General features: G+C 36.0%; 2 protein-coding genes across 4 annotated transcripts; one reads left to right on the forward strand and one right to left on the reverse strand.

Moving 5' to 3' along the window:
- Positions 1-872: 872 nt before the first annotated feature.
- LOC121266793 lies at positions 873-3,941 on the forward strand. The gene is made up of 3 exons (XM_041170616.1): positions 873-1,177; positions 2,986-3,185; positions 3,479-3,941. Exons 1-3 carry the CDS (start codon positions 1,088-1,090, stop codon positions 3,735-3,737), a joined length of 549 nt encoding a protein of 182 aa, XP_041026550.1. The 5' UTR covers positions 873-1,087; the 3' UTR covers positions 3,738-3,941.
- Positions 3,942-9,723: 5,782 nt separating this feature from the next.
- LOC121266794 (dof zinc finger protein DOF1.4-like) lies at positions 9,724-11,714 on the reverse strand. Of its 3 annotated transcripts, XR_005940919.1 has the most exons (3): positions 11,257-11,699; positions 10,123-11,171; positions 9,724-10,016 (listed from the first exon to the last, which is right to left on the reverse strand). XR_005940919.1 is itself a non-coding variant. In XM_041170618.1 (2 exons), exons 1-2 carry the CDS (start codon positions 11,573-11,575, stop codon positions 10,216-10,218), a joined length of 996 nt encoding a protein of 331 aa, XP_041026552.1. In that variant the 5' UTR covers positions 11,576-11,714; the 3' UTR covers positions 9,724-10,215. The 3 variants fall into 3 exon arrangements, 2 of the variants coding, with proteins under 2 accessions (XP_041026552.1, XP_041026551.1); XM_041170618.1 differs by having other exon boundaries at positions 9,724-11,171; positions 11,536-11,714; XM_041170617.1 differs by having other exon boundaries at positions 9,724-11,171.
- Between the last annotated feature and the right edge of the window lie 4,524 nt (positions 11,715-16,238).

Genomic DNA, 16,238 nt, shown 5'->3' on the forward strand with positions numbered 1-16,238 from the left:
TAAATGTCCTAACATTTTTTTGGTAGTCAAGATGAAATCAAGAGGTTGATTTATGTGAAATTACTGTTTATTCCAAAAAGTTAAGGTCACAAGAAGAGTTATATTTTATTATTCTATGGGTCAAATTTCTTCTCAATAAATGAGTCCAAGATTTTATTATTTAATTTATATCTTAATAATTTATAATGAATGGACAATTGAGGCATATTTATCTTTGTAAAATTCCATAAATCATGCACAGAAATAAACTAAGACGATGCACGTACGACTATTACCCAATATATAGACAAGGTTTCATTAACAATGTTGCCTACCAAAATTAAATGATTGTTGGTCAAATACAATGGCATAATCTCGCACTTTCAAGCTTTTTGGGTAAAATTTGTAATTCAATCACTCTTTTTTAGAAATACATCTGTTTTTAAACTATTTAACAAATTTGGCAGTAAAATGGACATTTATGTGTGATATATATGAGGCTAAAAATCACATTCTCGCGTTTTTTTCGTGAAAAGGAAAAAACATTCAAATTGACATCATTTGGACGATGAAGCTGGACGCGAATAAATTTTGATGGAAGAGTGAACAATATGCATGCGATGGAAAAAGGCTGCCCGGCTTAGATTGGAAATTCATTTCAATTCATCTTATTATTATAATTTTTTAAAATTTTTATACAAAATATAATAAATAATTTAATCTTATAAAATTTTACAATAATAATATTAAAAAATAATATTTTAATAATATTTTATTCAAATCAATTAAAATATCTTAACTCATCTCAAATCCGAACGCCTGAGAGTGCATCGTTAAGCCAGATGGGGAGTCTCTTATCATAGTCGAGCTCTCGTCCACTTTTCCTACAGGTAAAGTTGCTTGAAGAGATCGCTTGCATTATAGAATGTCATTTATGCGGATGTCTGGTTAAACAGTTTGTATTTCTCCTTGTTTCTTTCTTTATTTTCTTGCTATTGGCTTTCTATAACACGCTACTTTCTTTTATAATCTTCTCTGGGACCGTGTGCGAGAAGAGAGAGAGAGAGAGAGAGAGAGAGAGAGAGTTGCACATTTCTGGGTTGAAGGCATGGCTTCCAAGCTGTTACTCGTCGTGGTGTTCGTTTTGGATCTGATAGCTTTTGCTCTTGCTGTTGCTGCTGAGCAGAGAAGGACCAAAGTAAGTTCTTCTTTCTTTAGAATTTGTTGCAAAACACCACAAAGATTTACTTTAGCATATTTCTCTTCTATGATATGGTATGTGGGTTTTGGTTATAGACTTGAAAGGGGCAGTCTTGGCCTGAGTTTGCTAGTTTCTTTAATTACTTTAGGATCTGCTACAAATCTTGCTATAAATTAGGGATACCCAGTTTCTGAAAATGGATAAAACACTAAAATGAAATGCCCCAGTTGCTGAAATAGGTCTATTATGTATTGCTTGTAAGGTTATGGCATAGTACATGTGTAGCGTTCGGTGATAATTTATTGCTTTGTGAAAGCCAAGTCAATCTTTTGTCTCAACTGTCTGTACTCTGTAAACCTTCTGCACCGGATCTGAGATGAACTTCCTTATGCCATTAGAAAGGCAATTAATATGTCTTTGGCTCATGGGATGGTGAGACAGATGGGGTGGGGTTGGCCTAGGTCTTAGCCTTAAGTCTTAACAAATATTAAGTAAATTAATAATTCAGAAACATGGAACTCACCATGGTAGACTGTCGACACTGCCTTACCATGGCTTTATTATGGTTTTGACTTTGATATCCGGGTACAGTTGAATTTAGGCATTGGCGCCGAGATCAAACTGGGGATAGGCTTGTGCATGAAATAATTGGTTGGATTGGGGCAGACTTTAATTCACTATAAAAAATTTATGGTCTTTAATTCACTATTAATTTAGTCAAAGATAATACTACTAAAAAATGTCTGTGAAGAGCTGGAGCACCCAATCTCGTGTATATTTATACATCGCTTCATCTTTCTTTTCAATGTATTTCCCCAGCTGTATTTGATTGATATTAAATACACTTCCTTTCTCTCAACTGACTTTGTTAGTTCAACTTGAATTGCTGTTCCCAACAACCCTTGATTCAATGTACGTGAACAGTACCCGCTGATTACTCTTTTTTTTTTTTTTTTTGCACATTTACCTGGGTATATATCACTGTTCTTATTTAGTAGAAAAGTTTTATTTATAAGTCGATGTGGATAACACACCTAGTAAAGTGCTTACATGGCATAATTTGATTTAAAAGATAAAATTTAAAATTTAAATCTTACAAATCAAATCTTACCATTTAAGTGATGTGAATGGTGTGCTCTACACACCAGCTTGAGAATAGAATAACTTTATTTAGTGTAGATGAGTCTAGGATAGATTGTCCCATCAATTTGTATTGTTGACACTTAAAGCTCTTAAATACCAAGGCAGAAAATATTTATGTTCAATCCATTTCTCAATATTGTCAATAGTCATATTATATTGTAATTGCTAATTGACATCAGCATGTACTAGGAGGTAACATATCCTAAAATTTGAAAGGTAAATAGAATTATAAAGCTGGCCACTCTTTCGTCTAGAATACCATAGGTGGCAATATTGATTGATATCCTAGACGGCTGAAACATACTACACTGCCTGAACTTTGGTGCTAAGGGGGAAATTTAGTTGAATTGTTCTGTTTTGGTATCACAAATCGGGTTGGGGATAAATTCCCAGCATGTTTGGAAGACATATTTGATTGGCTATCAGTTTAGTTGTTCCTGCAGACCTGTATATTTTTTTCCTCTGTTTTTTTCTTTTCTTGAGAGGGTTGTAACAGTTTTTTGATTCTGAATCAACAGCAGTTTGCAAACCGTAAAATTTTAACTCGGAGTACATTAAAATGGACTCTTTTCCTGCTCAGCATGGGCAATTGGATTCCAGGGTAGATTTTATATTCCTGTAGGAGATGGTCTCCTAACTCAGCGGTTGCTTTGTCCTGACAGGGCAAGCAAACTACAGATGCAACACGCAATTATTGTGTCTATGATTCTGACATTGCAACTGGCTTAGGGGTGGGTTCATTCCTGTTCCTAATGGCTAGTCAAGTCCTGGTAGCAGTGGCAAGTCGTTGCTTGTGCTGTGGGAAAGCTTTGAGACCAAGTGCTCCAAGGGCATGGGCAATATGCTTATTCATCACCTGCTGGTATGTGCTTACCATCAATACTTCTATTCAAGGATTTGGTCCTTTTCACCAATATGACTTGTTTTAGATGTTGTACAAAATCAACCCTGGCTTGATGAGCTTTGGAATTGCTTCTGAACTTTTGCCCCAACAAATGTACCTTTCATTGCCCTCTGGTGTTGGGTGAAGCGGTAAGGGCAGTGCAGGGTTAGGCTAACTTTTAGGTTCATATATTGCCAAACAAATAAATTAATATGTTTTCCCTTGTAATTATTTCAAATTTTCATTGACTTGCAGTAGTATTTACATTTCAGGGTGACATTTGTTATTGCCGAGGCGTGCTTGCTGGCTGGTTCTGTGAGGAATGCCTACCACACCAAATACACGACTAAATTGACAGACAACCCCCCTTCATGCGAGATGTTGAGAAGAGGGATCTTCGGTGCTGGGGCCGCTTTTGTGGTCTTAACAGGCGTATTCTCTGAGCTTTATTATGTTAGCTATTCCAAGGCCAACGACGATCATATGTCTTCCTATGCCAGGGACACTGGTGTGAGGATGGGGAGCCTATAGGCTAAGTTGAGCACTATTTGGAGAGAGACTTGAGATATTCTAATGTGTAATAGTTCAGTTAATTGATTTTCACATCATGTGTATGAAAACGTAAGTGTTAGTTCATGTAATTGGGTATGCACATCTTATACATGGAGTTGCATTAGGATTCATCTCTGTAGACCTATTTTGTGTTTTATACATGTACTGCCAAACCTTTGTGCTTGCCTAGTATCTTTCTTTTGTACGTGAAATAAGGGATATGTTTAGTTAGGAGAATTTTTTTTGGAGATGTACTGTTTATTGAGTTTTGTGAAAGTAGATTAAAAAATTTAAATAATTTTTTTGAAATATATTTTGTATTGGAATTGTGAAAGTAGGTTGCGAATGAAAAAAATTAAAAGTAAAGAGCAGTATTATTGTTTTTCTAATGCCAAGGTCTAAAAATCAGGTGGCTCTTTGAAAGAAATTTGATGATTTTTCTCCTTTTTAAGTGTTAAGATATAAAATAAATAATAAAATACATCTCTTTCTATCAACTTTACTTGTTGGTACAAGTGGTGATTTTCATATGGTATAAGAGCAGGGGTCCTAAGTTTGAATTTTGACTCTACATTCTGTCTCATTTAATTAAACATTCTACGTGTTGGGTCATTCATTGATAGAGAGTCTAGTCCAGATGTGAGGGGAAGATAAAACAAATAATAAAATCTATTTCTTTCCATCAGCTTAAATTATTGGGACAAATGGTGATTTTCATGTTAAGATCTCAGAATTAGCATCTTGGAAACAGCCGAAGCTTTACTACGAGTCCCTCTTGTTGACTCAGAACGAAATTTGACTCTGATCCAGCTTGCCAAATGTCATGATTTGTAATTATGTGTTTTAATTAGAGGTCATTACCACCATGCAGACCTTTAAGCCTTGCCGAGGTTGTCCACACACAAACTTGTCCTGTGAAATTATCAATAATTTTGGTGGCTAAAAAAAATTTTATGATTTCCAATTAAACAACTGCACTGTTTTGAAGGCCAAGAAAGGAAGCTAAACTACAAATCGTGTATAGCTTGCAGTTTAGAATAATAGTTGTTGCAATCTGTTATTTCCATTCTATTTTCCTTTCCACGTGTTGCATTTTCATAGTTTTGTTAGTCATGAGCGACCTCCATATATAAGCCAGGAATGGCATCGAGAAAATGATTCGAAAATTATCTTTGAAATAGTTGGTATCTTCATTTGGGAGGAATTGGGGACCTCGAATACCCAAGGCTTAGCCATTGTCTTTATCTTCTTGTTCTTCATTCACTTTTATTGTCTATATTACTATTCCTTTAACTAGGTTCATAACAATTGATATCTAGAGCCACCGATTCTTCATGGGTGTAGTACGTTTAAATAAACAATAATTATTGTTGTTAGAAAAGATTTTGGAGAAATTAGATCATATGAGTGAAATACTCGACGGAATGGAACAAAATTCCAAGAGGATGAAGGAATCTCTCACGCAGTGGGATGACCAGGAGGATGAAGAAGAAGAGGCAGTAGAGTCTATGGAGGACGGCATAGAAGATACAACAGAAGAGGGAAATATTCCAACAGAGGTGGAAGAAATTGTCCACACCACCATTCAGGAGCATCTTCGTGAAATTGCTCAAGATTTCAACGAAATCCCCAACAAGACTACAATGGTGGCCGAAGAAAAATCTGTAGTTGTAGAAGATGAAATAGCGACTGTGTTGGACAGCGTAGAAGGTACAACAAAAGAGGAAAATAATACAATAGAGGAGGATTTGAAATTTGAGGATGAGAGCATGGAGGAGAAGCATAAACAAGAAGAAGAAAAAGAAGATGACGACGACGACCATGACTCCTCCAAAATCATTTTTTCCCTTGTCAAGCTCAAACGCCGATATTGGGGTCATATTGCAGATCTCAGAGATGGTGATGCTTTGTTTTCGGGGTGCACGTCGGCATGTGCGAGAGAGAGGGTATTCGATCCTGGTGGTGGCAAATTTCAAGATCTCTGTTCCTCACCATCCTCGTTTGCCCCTGACCGCTAACTTCTCTACAACCCTCTATCATTTTCCAAAAAAATCCATTGTCCGAAATCGATTTCCCCATCAATTCTTAGAAGTCATCAAATATTTTGTTTCATTCCTCAAACTCTCTGTTCTTGGAAATTCATACCTCAAGCATAGAAGAAGCCCACAAAAATCCATGGCCACGACGTCACTGACTCAATGTTTCCGATGGGTCTTTCTCTCGCCTTTCTTGATCTCCATCTTCCTTCGAGTTTCACGAAGAGGCCATGATACCATCAAGACGGTTGATAATAATGAGGACTGGGGAATCAGTCCAGTGTGTATTATTGGGGGTGGTGGAACCCAAAAGCGAGCAAATCTAATTTTCAAGGCTGTGCTTGTGGATATTGCTGTAATAATGGAAAAGAATGAATGTGACCTTCAAGTGGCAGTTGTTGGGATTCCAAAGATAATTGATAATGATATTGCTGTCATAAAAAAATCTTTGGTTTTGACACTGTTATTGAAGAAGCTCAGAGGACCATTAATGTTGCACAACTAGAGGTCAAAAGTGTGGGAAATGGAATTGGAATGGTTAAGCTTATAGGCAGATTGAGTGGCACCTCTTAGATTTGTGCAAAGTCGATTCTTGCTCAGATGATGGTCATCGTGCTCAAGCCTCCAACCCAGGGTGATGTTGCTGCTCTTCATATGGTTCACTGTTTTCACTGGGCTGGTTTTCCCAAAGGCCTTATTAGTTGTGTTACTGGAAGAGGCTCGGAGATGGATGATTTCCTTATTATGCAGCCTGGGGTCAACTGTACAAGCTTCTCTAGTGGCGACACGTGTTGCAATTTCAAAAATAACAGGGATGGATGCTGACCTAGATTTGGTAGCAGCAAACGTAATAAAGGGCATTTTTTCTTATTGTGGTCAAAGATGCACAAAAGTTAAGGTCATCTTAGTGATAGAATCTGTTGTTGATACCTTGGTTGAGAAAGTGAAAGCAAGAGTTGCTAAGTTGACCGTTGAGCTACCTGAGGAGGACTATGATATGATATCACTCCCGTGCTTCAACAATCAAAGGTATGCATGGTTGTGCAAATTTTGCACTCAACATGCTCGATAAAATGCGTGGACGCATTTTTTTATGCTGGGAGGGGAGCGTTGAAGGGACCTATGATAATTGGGGGGGGGGGGGGGGGGTTAAACAAAATTTTGAGGATGATCAAAGCTTGGTCAATATCCTGCGAAGTAGTAAGCAGATTACTATTATATTGTGGGATTGCCTTAAGGAAATGAGAGAGACTCTTTGCTATGAGATTTATTTAAAAAATTCCTGGGTTGTCTTTAACATGTCTGATGAATTGCTTGAGAGAGTGTTACACCTTGATAATGTCATATTCTTAATCTTAATTGTGGTGATAAAGGATGGGGAAGATCTTTACACAATGAGTTGTGTCGATACTGAAGCTGAAGCAAGCTCTAGATTACAAGTGGTTGGAACAATGATTAGTGCACCTCAATTGTTTCCAATATTGACACTTAGGGATGTTCTGAGGTGGGAAGGAATAAATTTGCTAAAAATTTGGAAGTACCATTGGATAAAGAAACAAATCTTGTGGCCATTTAATAGAGGAAAGGGAAAGGATGTGGTAGAAATGTTGAGTGCCTTCACTTTTGTTTCTCGACACTTGAGATGAAGGTATTTGCAGAAGGGCAGATTGATGAAGGTGGCAACTTGCAATGTTCATACCGTGGTTGGTCATTTTATGGATGTGGATCTAGTGTTGCAAAGACGGTTGCTGCCAAGGGATCCAGGGGGTTCAACAATGATAAGCTTCCAGTCATTATTTGGGTTATCTTTCAGGCATTGCAAGGAGATTTAACAGTTGGGTTATGTGCGGGGGTTGTGATAAGAAAATCATCACTAGCAATCTGCACGTGCTCGTCAATACTACAGAGTTGCATCAATATCGCAACCTTGAGAACAAGGTTTTTTAAAGGGAGGGAATTTGTTATGATTCCCAATTAAACAACCGCATTGTTTTGAATGCCAAGAAAGGAAGCTAAACTACAAGTCGTATATAGCTTGCAGTTTAGAATAATAGTTGTTGCAATCTGTTATTTCCATTCTATTTTACTTTCCACGTGTTGCATTTTCATAGTTCTGTTAGTCATGGGCGACCTCCATATATGTAAGCCAGGAATGGCATCGAGAAAAGGATTTGGAAATTATCTTTGAAACAGTTGCTATCTTCATTTGGGAGGAATTGGGGATCTCGAATACCCCAAGGCGTAGCCATTATCTTTATCTTCTTGTTCTTGATTCTCTTTTATTGTCTATATTACTATTCCTTTAACTGGATTCATAACAAAACAACAAGTGATTTTTCAGCAATAATCTATCTGCTACTCGATCTATTGGTAGAAGATGGATTACTTCTTTGATTCTCCTCAAAAATTATGTGGTGCATAGGGTTACAGGTTTCCAGAAAGATATCGAAGGTTTGTAACTATAATTTTAGAATATGTTTTTTATCCACTATAAGCGTGATTTATTATTAATAAAATTGAAGTATCGTACTCTTCTTTGAAGAAAAATAAAAACTTTAATGTGTTACTCTCAACTTGAAGAACAAATGGTATGGGTTGAGCCTCAGAGCAAATAGGCCGGCCCCTCTAGCTTGTTTAGTTACATCTCCAAGACATGGATTGACATCACGAAGGTACCATCAATCTTCATATGAAGTAATACAAATACTTGGGCTAGCTTGTTTGTTTTCTATTCTCATTTTTTATCAATATTTTCCTGTAATATTGTTTTATATCTGATGGTCTTATTTTACTTTGTTTTTTTGGGAATATTGTATAGGTTAATAGTTAGCATCTTCTAATGTAACACAGAAATGGACATACAAATGGAAGCTTGAACAACAAATAAGAGCGGTGAACAACAAACAATTTCAATTGTTCCTGTTGTTTGGCTTTGTTCTTGCTTGGCCTTGTAATGTTTTTCATACATTAGATGTAATTGTTTTTTACATCTAAGTGCTCTGTAAGCAAATTATGTAATAAGCAATCAAAAAAATTTAACTCAAAAGAAGGAAAATAAGAAATCATATCAGACGGTGCAAACCGTGAGAAGCAGAGAACAAAGTTTTCAGAGATTTTGGTAAATAGATAAAACTGTAGGTTGAAGAAGATAAAAAATTATATATAAAGATGGTGGGTAAATAGATAAAACAGCAGGATAAACATAGCAAAGAAAAAGATCAAAAAGTTGACGGTTATTTGAAGAATGTAACAAAACTAAGGGCAAATCCATAAATATGCCAATAAAACAGAGGGATAAAAACGTAAAAACTGGAATAAAAGAAAACAAATGATGGATAAAGACCAAAAAAGTAGTTGGCAAAATAAGGGTAAAACTGTAAAAATAAGAACAGAAATAACAGAAATCAAGGAGAGAAAGGTAAAACAAATGTAAAAGCAGGGCCAAAATTAGAAAAAAAAAATGTTAGACAAAAATACTGTTTACTTAACATTAGCGTTTATTTATATAGTAGATATATATGTAGTCATAAAAATATTAGCTGGGCCCGGGCCCGAGCCCGAGTACTCTATAATTGGCTTGGTTTTCAACATGGGTGCCAATTAATTTGAAGCCTTATGACTCTGAACTTCACTCCACTTGATAATTTGTTGCAGAACTGAATTTGCACAGCTGAGTTCTTAATGCAGTTGGCTCAACCATTGATGATTGAGCCGAATGAAAAACAATATAAGCCAAGCTCAGAGGAATACATGTTTTAATGGTGGCCCAACATGGCAGGTGCTCAGTTAAACTGGAAGGGAAGGAAATGCCCACCTTGGAAAGAGATTTTTTAGCTTAATAATAATATCGAAAGAGTTACTTTACAACCAAACTAGGTGGCTTGGAGAGAGAGAGAATGATTCTCAAAAAGTGGTCATGAACCACGAGCTGAAGATCAAACAAATCCAAGTAATATCATTCAAATCAATCCGAATATACATATATATATATATATATATATATATCCACAAGAATCTTCCGTCACATTCTGTCAGATCAGGACTGCTGGAGACCCTTCTATCTGTGATCATCTGAAGCACTCCTCGAAATTCCATCAACATCTATGGTTAAGAACAAAACTAAGCTCCTTACGTACATGACACTAATCCATGATTCCATCAGAGGAAAGTAGCTAATAAGAGAGGGACGTATACTGATGGACACCTTAGCCTGAAGCTGAAACTGAAAAAAAAAAAAAAAAAAGACCGCTTCAAACAGTATACATCTCTCTCTTACGCTTACAGATCATACAAAAGAGATTATGACCTGTAAAAGAAGAACATAAAACCTGTGACACTGGAAAAGAACTTTCTTCTGACAAACATAAATAAACACCCGTTGATGCAAACTTGTAGACACTGCTAACATGGTTAAAACTCTTTTATGGTTTGATTTCAAAATCATCCCAAGGTAGATTGAGATCAGTAGAGGCAAAGGTATTAATGTCATCCCAATTCCAGTAAGATGACATATCCATGCCACTGCTTGTTGTAGGTATTTGCCATGGTTGAATGGCGGTGCTGCTTGTTTTGCCCATGATGTTGGTAATGGTTGGCTCCTCCATGGTTTTCAACTCTTCAGTGTAGTTAGGAATTACATTTGAGGACTGGAAAGAGGTTGAAATTGAACATGGTTTTGTGTTAAAAGAGCTTGAACTTGAGAAGGGAAAGTGTTGGTTTTGGTCTAGAGGAGGACGCAGAGTTGAGTCCAAATATATGTTGTTGCCACTGAAATTATTGCTCTCCAAGTTGCTGCAGCTGATCAAATTATTTTGCGGCGGAAAAGATGGTGGACGAAGCAAAGCCTGGTGGAAGATATCAGATATTATGCGTTTCTGACCATCAATATTTGAAAGCGGAAGATTAATCTGCATCTGCTGCTGAGCTTGAAATGCCATGTGCGTCTTGAGCCTATTATTGACATCGCTGTTCTTGGTGGTTGTGGTGGCTGCACTACCGCTGGAGTCGGTACTGGCGGAGGCCGAATTTGTTGATTTTTTCAGCCTCTTATTATTCTTGCGGCCGCCTCCAACAGGAACGTTGCGTAGAGTTCCACCCTTGGTCCAATGCCTTTTACAAGTTCTGCAGAAATGCCGTGGCTGGGACTGATTATAGTTGTTGTAGTAACAGAACTTGGTGTTTGTTGAATCGCACCTTGGACACTTTAATGGCTCAGATTGTTGCTGCTGCTGCTGCTGTCGCCTTATCGGAGGAGGCTTTGGGAGCTCTAAAGTTTGAGCCTCCAACAAGGTCTGGCTCCAATGATCAAGCCCATCACCAGAAACCTGCTTAGAACTCAAACCCATGATTTCTCTCAACGTACACCCGGCCAAGAACTCTGAAAGAGAAAACCAAACAAAGAATGATATCTACGGACTGAGAATTGATTTCCAGCGAACAGAAACAAAAATAAGAGTTCTAGCCTTTGGATCGAGGAAATAGAAGAGAAATGAATCTGAAAAAGAGCAAGAGGATGAGATTGTTGCTTATCAACAACCTAAAGCTGAGTCGTTCTGAAAGAATTGGTGAGCGGAGAATATGGTTAGATGCAAGGAAATAGCTAGGAAAGTGGGGAGAAGCGAGCATGACTTTGAGTCAATCTTTTTATGCAAGTTTTCTATGGCTATAATCCTATATAATGCATGAATTTTATAATCTTCTGTAATGAAAAAGATGGATAAAAAAAAAAAATCAAAAATTACTTGAGAGCCTTGAATGGACCAAAAGAGTTTTGATTGACATTTGTGGGGTGTAGTAGCAGTAGTGGAGGTGGCAACCCTACGAAATTATGCAGTTTTGGTGACAAAGCTAATGGTACCAACAATCCAAATCTTATAGCAGCAAGACTTAGGGGTTGGGGGTGGAAATAAGGGAGGAGAGAGAGAGATATATGCTTAGCCGCTAAGGTGTAGTACTAAATGTGGGTTGGTTACACGTGGATGGATTTAGACCGTCGATAGTGGAGTTGCGTGCTTGGGTTGTCAAAAGAACGTAGATCTGCATGCTGTGATAAAAATAGTTTTATGAAAGAATGAGTACATTACATAAAGAGTTGGCACGAATGAATGAAAGTACACTACGGTCCATGTGTTACTTCTTCTTCGGCTGAATTATTATTTTTTTCTACTAGGTTTCTATAGAAATATGGGGGGGGGGGGGGGGGGGGGGGGGGGGGGGTTATAATGTGGGACCGCGAGAAATTGTATGGTTAAAAACAGTTGGCATCACGTGGTTTCCAGTGGGGGTACCAGAATAAATGCAGTGATGATCCTATGGGCCTATGTACATGTGATTACATGTTGCTAAATTCAATCAATTTGGTCATGCAGTACCAGTGTTTCATGCATGCACGTGTGGTTCGCACGAGCGAGTATATATATATATATATATATATATATATATATACCTTTTTGGGGTTGATACCCCTTAATTCATAATATATACATATACATTAGGAGATCACTTCGTGCATGCATCTTCCCCTTTCAAAATAATCGGATCAATAAATTGCTCTGATAATTATCTTTATGACAACCATTTACACTAGGATTAATAGTGTTTGATTGCATGTGGAGACTAATCTGTGAGAAGAAAATCGAGAAATAAGGAGTTCGCTCGACAGTGGACTCGAGCGAAACTTAACCCGTGAGTTCGTTCAAGGTACGCTCAATAGTGGGCTCGAGCGAAACACAAATTCTAGTATTCGTTCGAACCACACTTGACATCCCGCTTGAAGAGCACTTGACACGCCACTCGAGCGAAGAACGTAGTTTTTGCCATATTAGGGTTTTTAGCGCCGTTTACTATAAATATGTTATATTTAACTTGTTTTGTATGATTTTTTTAGCATATTTTGAGAGAGAACAATTGTCAAATGTGTGCATATTGTATGAGAGAGCAAAAAATTCTAGAGAGTGTGAGTTGAGATTGAGTGATTGTAATCTCCTCTGGTTAATAAGATCTCTGCAGCTTTGTGAACGTAGACAATTTGCCGAACCACGTGTATTGTGTGTCGTGTGTTTGATCGTGCTTGCTTTTACTTTAGTTTGACATCGTTGATGTGTGTTTTTGCACAACAAATAGACCATTTATCATGTGCTAATTTGTCTTTTGTTTTCCTTTTTCTATTTTGTGGTAAGTTTTGTATGGTGAATAGATCTCATTCATGATCAGCTTACGCTAATGTTCCAAACCAGCTTGGACAATGTCTCATGCCATAATATGCATATACTCCGTCAATTAAGAAGTTGATCAAAAAAGGTCACCAATTAGGAGCAAAAGTGCGACATTCTCATATCATGCGCTAAGCCAAGGTCGGTACATATGAGGTTAATTTTAATGGAAATCAAACTTGGTCGGTTGGTTAGGTAAAGTGTCTTTGTATATATGGTCGTTTTCTGCATTTTCAGAAGGACAAAAGAATGTCTGTCTGCAACTTAGAACATGACTTGCTGAATATATATATTAAGTTTTTACAACCAAACAATGCAAACATGATCTTTCCGAGAAAGAAAGATATTCCAAACAAGATGGCCACCTGCGAGAGAGAGAGCTAGGCCAACTTAATCCATTATATATATAACTTTGACACGTCACACAATGACACTTTAATTTTATATAAATAAATTAAAATAAAATAATTCATCAATTTTACCAGTTATATATATATATATATATATGAGCAGATAAAAGAACTCAAGATGATCATGCAGTTTAAACAATTCATTCGCGTGCCAATGTTTGGTGGCTGCAACATTAATTAAGCAGCCCCCTCAGTTTAGTGTACACACATATATATATATATGTATGTAAAAATCTAATTGTAAGTGATTCTGCGCATTAATACGCATACTCATTTAATATGATTGGTCAGAAAGTAGATTTTATTGAAAACAGTGCTAATTTGAATTTAGAATATGAAGACAACAATATTAATACGCATATTGATATGCAAACTTGCTTATACATAACCAAACTCTATATATATATATATATATATATATATATATATATATATGACTGTTCTTATTGATTAAAGATTTATCACAATCAATTTAGTGTTAGGAGCAATCATCTAAAGGTTAAGTCTCGCACGTGTTCACTGCATGATGGGGCAATGGCCCCCCCCTTACCACTTGTGCGATTCATGATGGTTCCAGCTTGGCCACACAATTAAATTCATGTGTGTGTCTATATATATATTTAGGTAGGTGCAAAATAGATCTTTTTGCATCTAATTCTTCTGCTATATAGCTACTTAAATATATTTATTTGAAAAGAAAATTTGTTGTTCTTTTTTAATCACATCTGCTATATATATATATATATATATATATATATATGTAGTGACATATTTTAAGTTTTTGTCTATTTAAATAATTGATATATAAAACCAATTAATATATACAATTAATATATATATATATAAGTGTGATTGAAAATGAACAACATTGGCAAGCCACCGTATGTAGCAGCTAGAATCATTAAAGTTGTAATGAAAATAAAATGCCCAATTTCAATATTAAGCTTGTTTCGAAGTGCATTTGCTTTCCTAGCATGTAACAGAATGAAGACATAAAACGTTAAAAAGCGATGATATGGAAAGCCGGACATGCACTACAAATTATATGGAAAGCAACGTACGGTGGAACACTACGTTATTGTCAAAGGTAAATCCAAATGCATGCAGTGGAACATGAAAATGAAACTTGTGCACAAAGTAATAAACAGCACGGTACTGATACGTGGAAAATTCAGGATTAGTACTACTACTCTCTGACGCTATCTGCAAACTGCATGCACCTGTGATGATGCATGCATCATGCATGGCTCGGTCTGCCTGCAATGTTACTACATAGACTACACCAAATTCTGTGCATTTTGATCTGTTGTCATTTGTCACCATCTGATAAATTATGACTTTTTTCTGTTTTTTCTTTCTAAAGATCAAATGTCTGAATTAAGGTCTTTGATGCAGAAAATTAATTAGCTACTACATAAAATAATAACAAATTAACAATTTAGATGGTAGGAGAATTTAGTTTAGAATTATTAATTAATTTGTTTTTCAGATTATATGTTTACCATGATTTAATGACTGTGCTGAGGTTTATATGTAGGTAGTTCTATAGGGAAAGTTCCAGGACCTTTCCAAACATCATGTGCTCAATTACTCGTCTTTAATGATATCATTTATACATTGATTAAGCTTCTTCTCAATTGAAAGCTTAATGTTACCTAACATTAATAGACTTCGTAGCTACCCAATCAAGTTCATTGGTTAAAGTGGCAATTATAACTAGCAGTGTTCATGGAGCACACCCAAGTGCACGGATCTATCATGGGGTAAAATCCTGCAAAAGCCAAGACCTGCAACAAGAGTCCAGTCACTTTGTGGACTAGGAATTTGCCCCTAAATTGGCTGCTTTTTGTAGAAAACTAATCAACAAGAAAAAGGAAAAAAGAAAAATGAGCATGCAGTACCTTAATTCCTGAAAAGATGAAAAATAATGGTTTTGTATCTATTGGGTTTATTAATTGAATAATGTTACTATGTCGCTTTATTTTGTTCACTCATTTTGATCGTTTATGTATTTAATTTTTTTTCTTTTACTTACTAATGAAGGAATTGGCTATTAATGTATTGGTATATTTTTTTATTTTTTAAAAATATTTAAATATGTTAACAAAATGTAAAGAAAAGAAGAAAAAAAATAAAAAAGTAAAATTTATACTAGTGGACACGACCGGCCATCAAAACTGAGCGGTACACTAGCACTATATTTATTAATTTGAGTACTTGTACTTGAAACTAGCTTAGGAGATCATACTAGACTACTTCAATTTTCTGTTCCAAGAAAGATTTTTTCGTGCTAAAAACAAAAGCAAACTAATTGAAAGATCCCCTATACTCAACAAGCTAGCTAGGATGAAAAACTGGAACCAAAAGAAAAAGGGTAAAGGAATATTCTGGGAAAATATGGCTGATAGCAAATTTTATCATCTCTAGTGAAAGATACCATGTAGAGCCTGAGGAGGAACAGTTAATCTCCACTGAAGAAAAAACAGTCACCCATCAATAAATGGTACATAAACCGTGCATCAGATCCTTCCACTTGTGGTAGAGAATGGCGGTGTGATGGGTAGGACCATAAAATCATCAATTATATCAAAAATTTAAGATTCAAATGGTTTAGATACAAGAAAATCTTCAACTCATCTCATCTAATCATTATAATATTTTCAAATTCTTATACAAAATATAATAAACAATTTAACTTTTTCAAATTTCAAAATAATAATAATATTAAAAAATAATATTCTAATAGTATTTTATTTAACTTTTAACTTTTATCTCAACTAAAGTCACTATCCAAACTTCACCTGATTAGCATATGAGAAGAAG

The sequence above is a fragment of the Juglans microcarpa x Juglans regia genome, chromosome 5S (assembly GCF_004785595.1).
Source record: "Juglans microcarpa x Juglans regia isolate MS1-56 chromosome 5S, Jm3101_v1.0, whole genome shotgun sequence".
Taxonomy (NCBI): domain Eukaryota; kingdom Viridiplantae; phylum Streptophyta; class Magnoliopsida; order Fagales; family Juglandaceae; genus Juglans; species Juglans microcarpa x Juglans regia.

Excerpts from the sequence above, each read along its gene's own strand:
- LOC121266793 (XM_041170616.1), top strand. The coding sequence starts at position 1,088 with ATGGCTTCCAAGCTGTTACTCGTCGTGGTGTTCGTTTTGGATCTGATA. Across the intron at positions 1,178-2,985 it reads CTGAGCAGAGAAGGACCAAA|GGCAAGCAAACTACAGATGC; the intron begins GTAAGTTCTTCT and ends TTGTCCTGACAG. Across the intron at positions 3,186-3,478 it reads TGCTTATTCATCACCTGCTG|GGTGACATTTGTTATTGCCG; the intron begins GTATGTGCTTAC and ends TTTACATTTCAG.
- LOC121266794 (XM_041170617.1), bottom strand. The coding sequence starts at position 11,419 with ATGCTCGCTTCTCCCCACTTTCCTAGCTATTTCCTTGCATCTAACCAT. Across the intron at positions 11,172-11,256 it reads TCTATTTCCTCGATCCAAAG|AGTTCTTGGCCGGGTGTACG; the intron begins GCTAGAACTCTT and ends TTTCTCTTTCAG.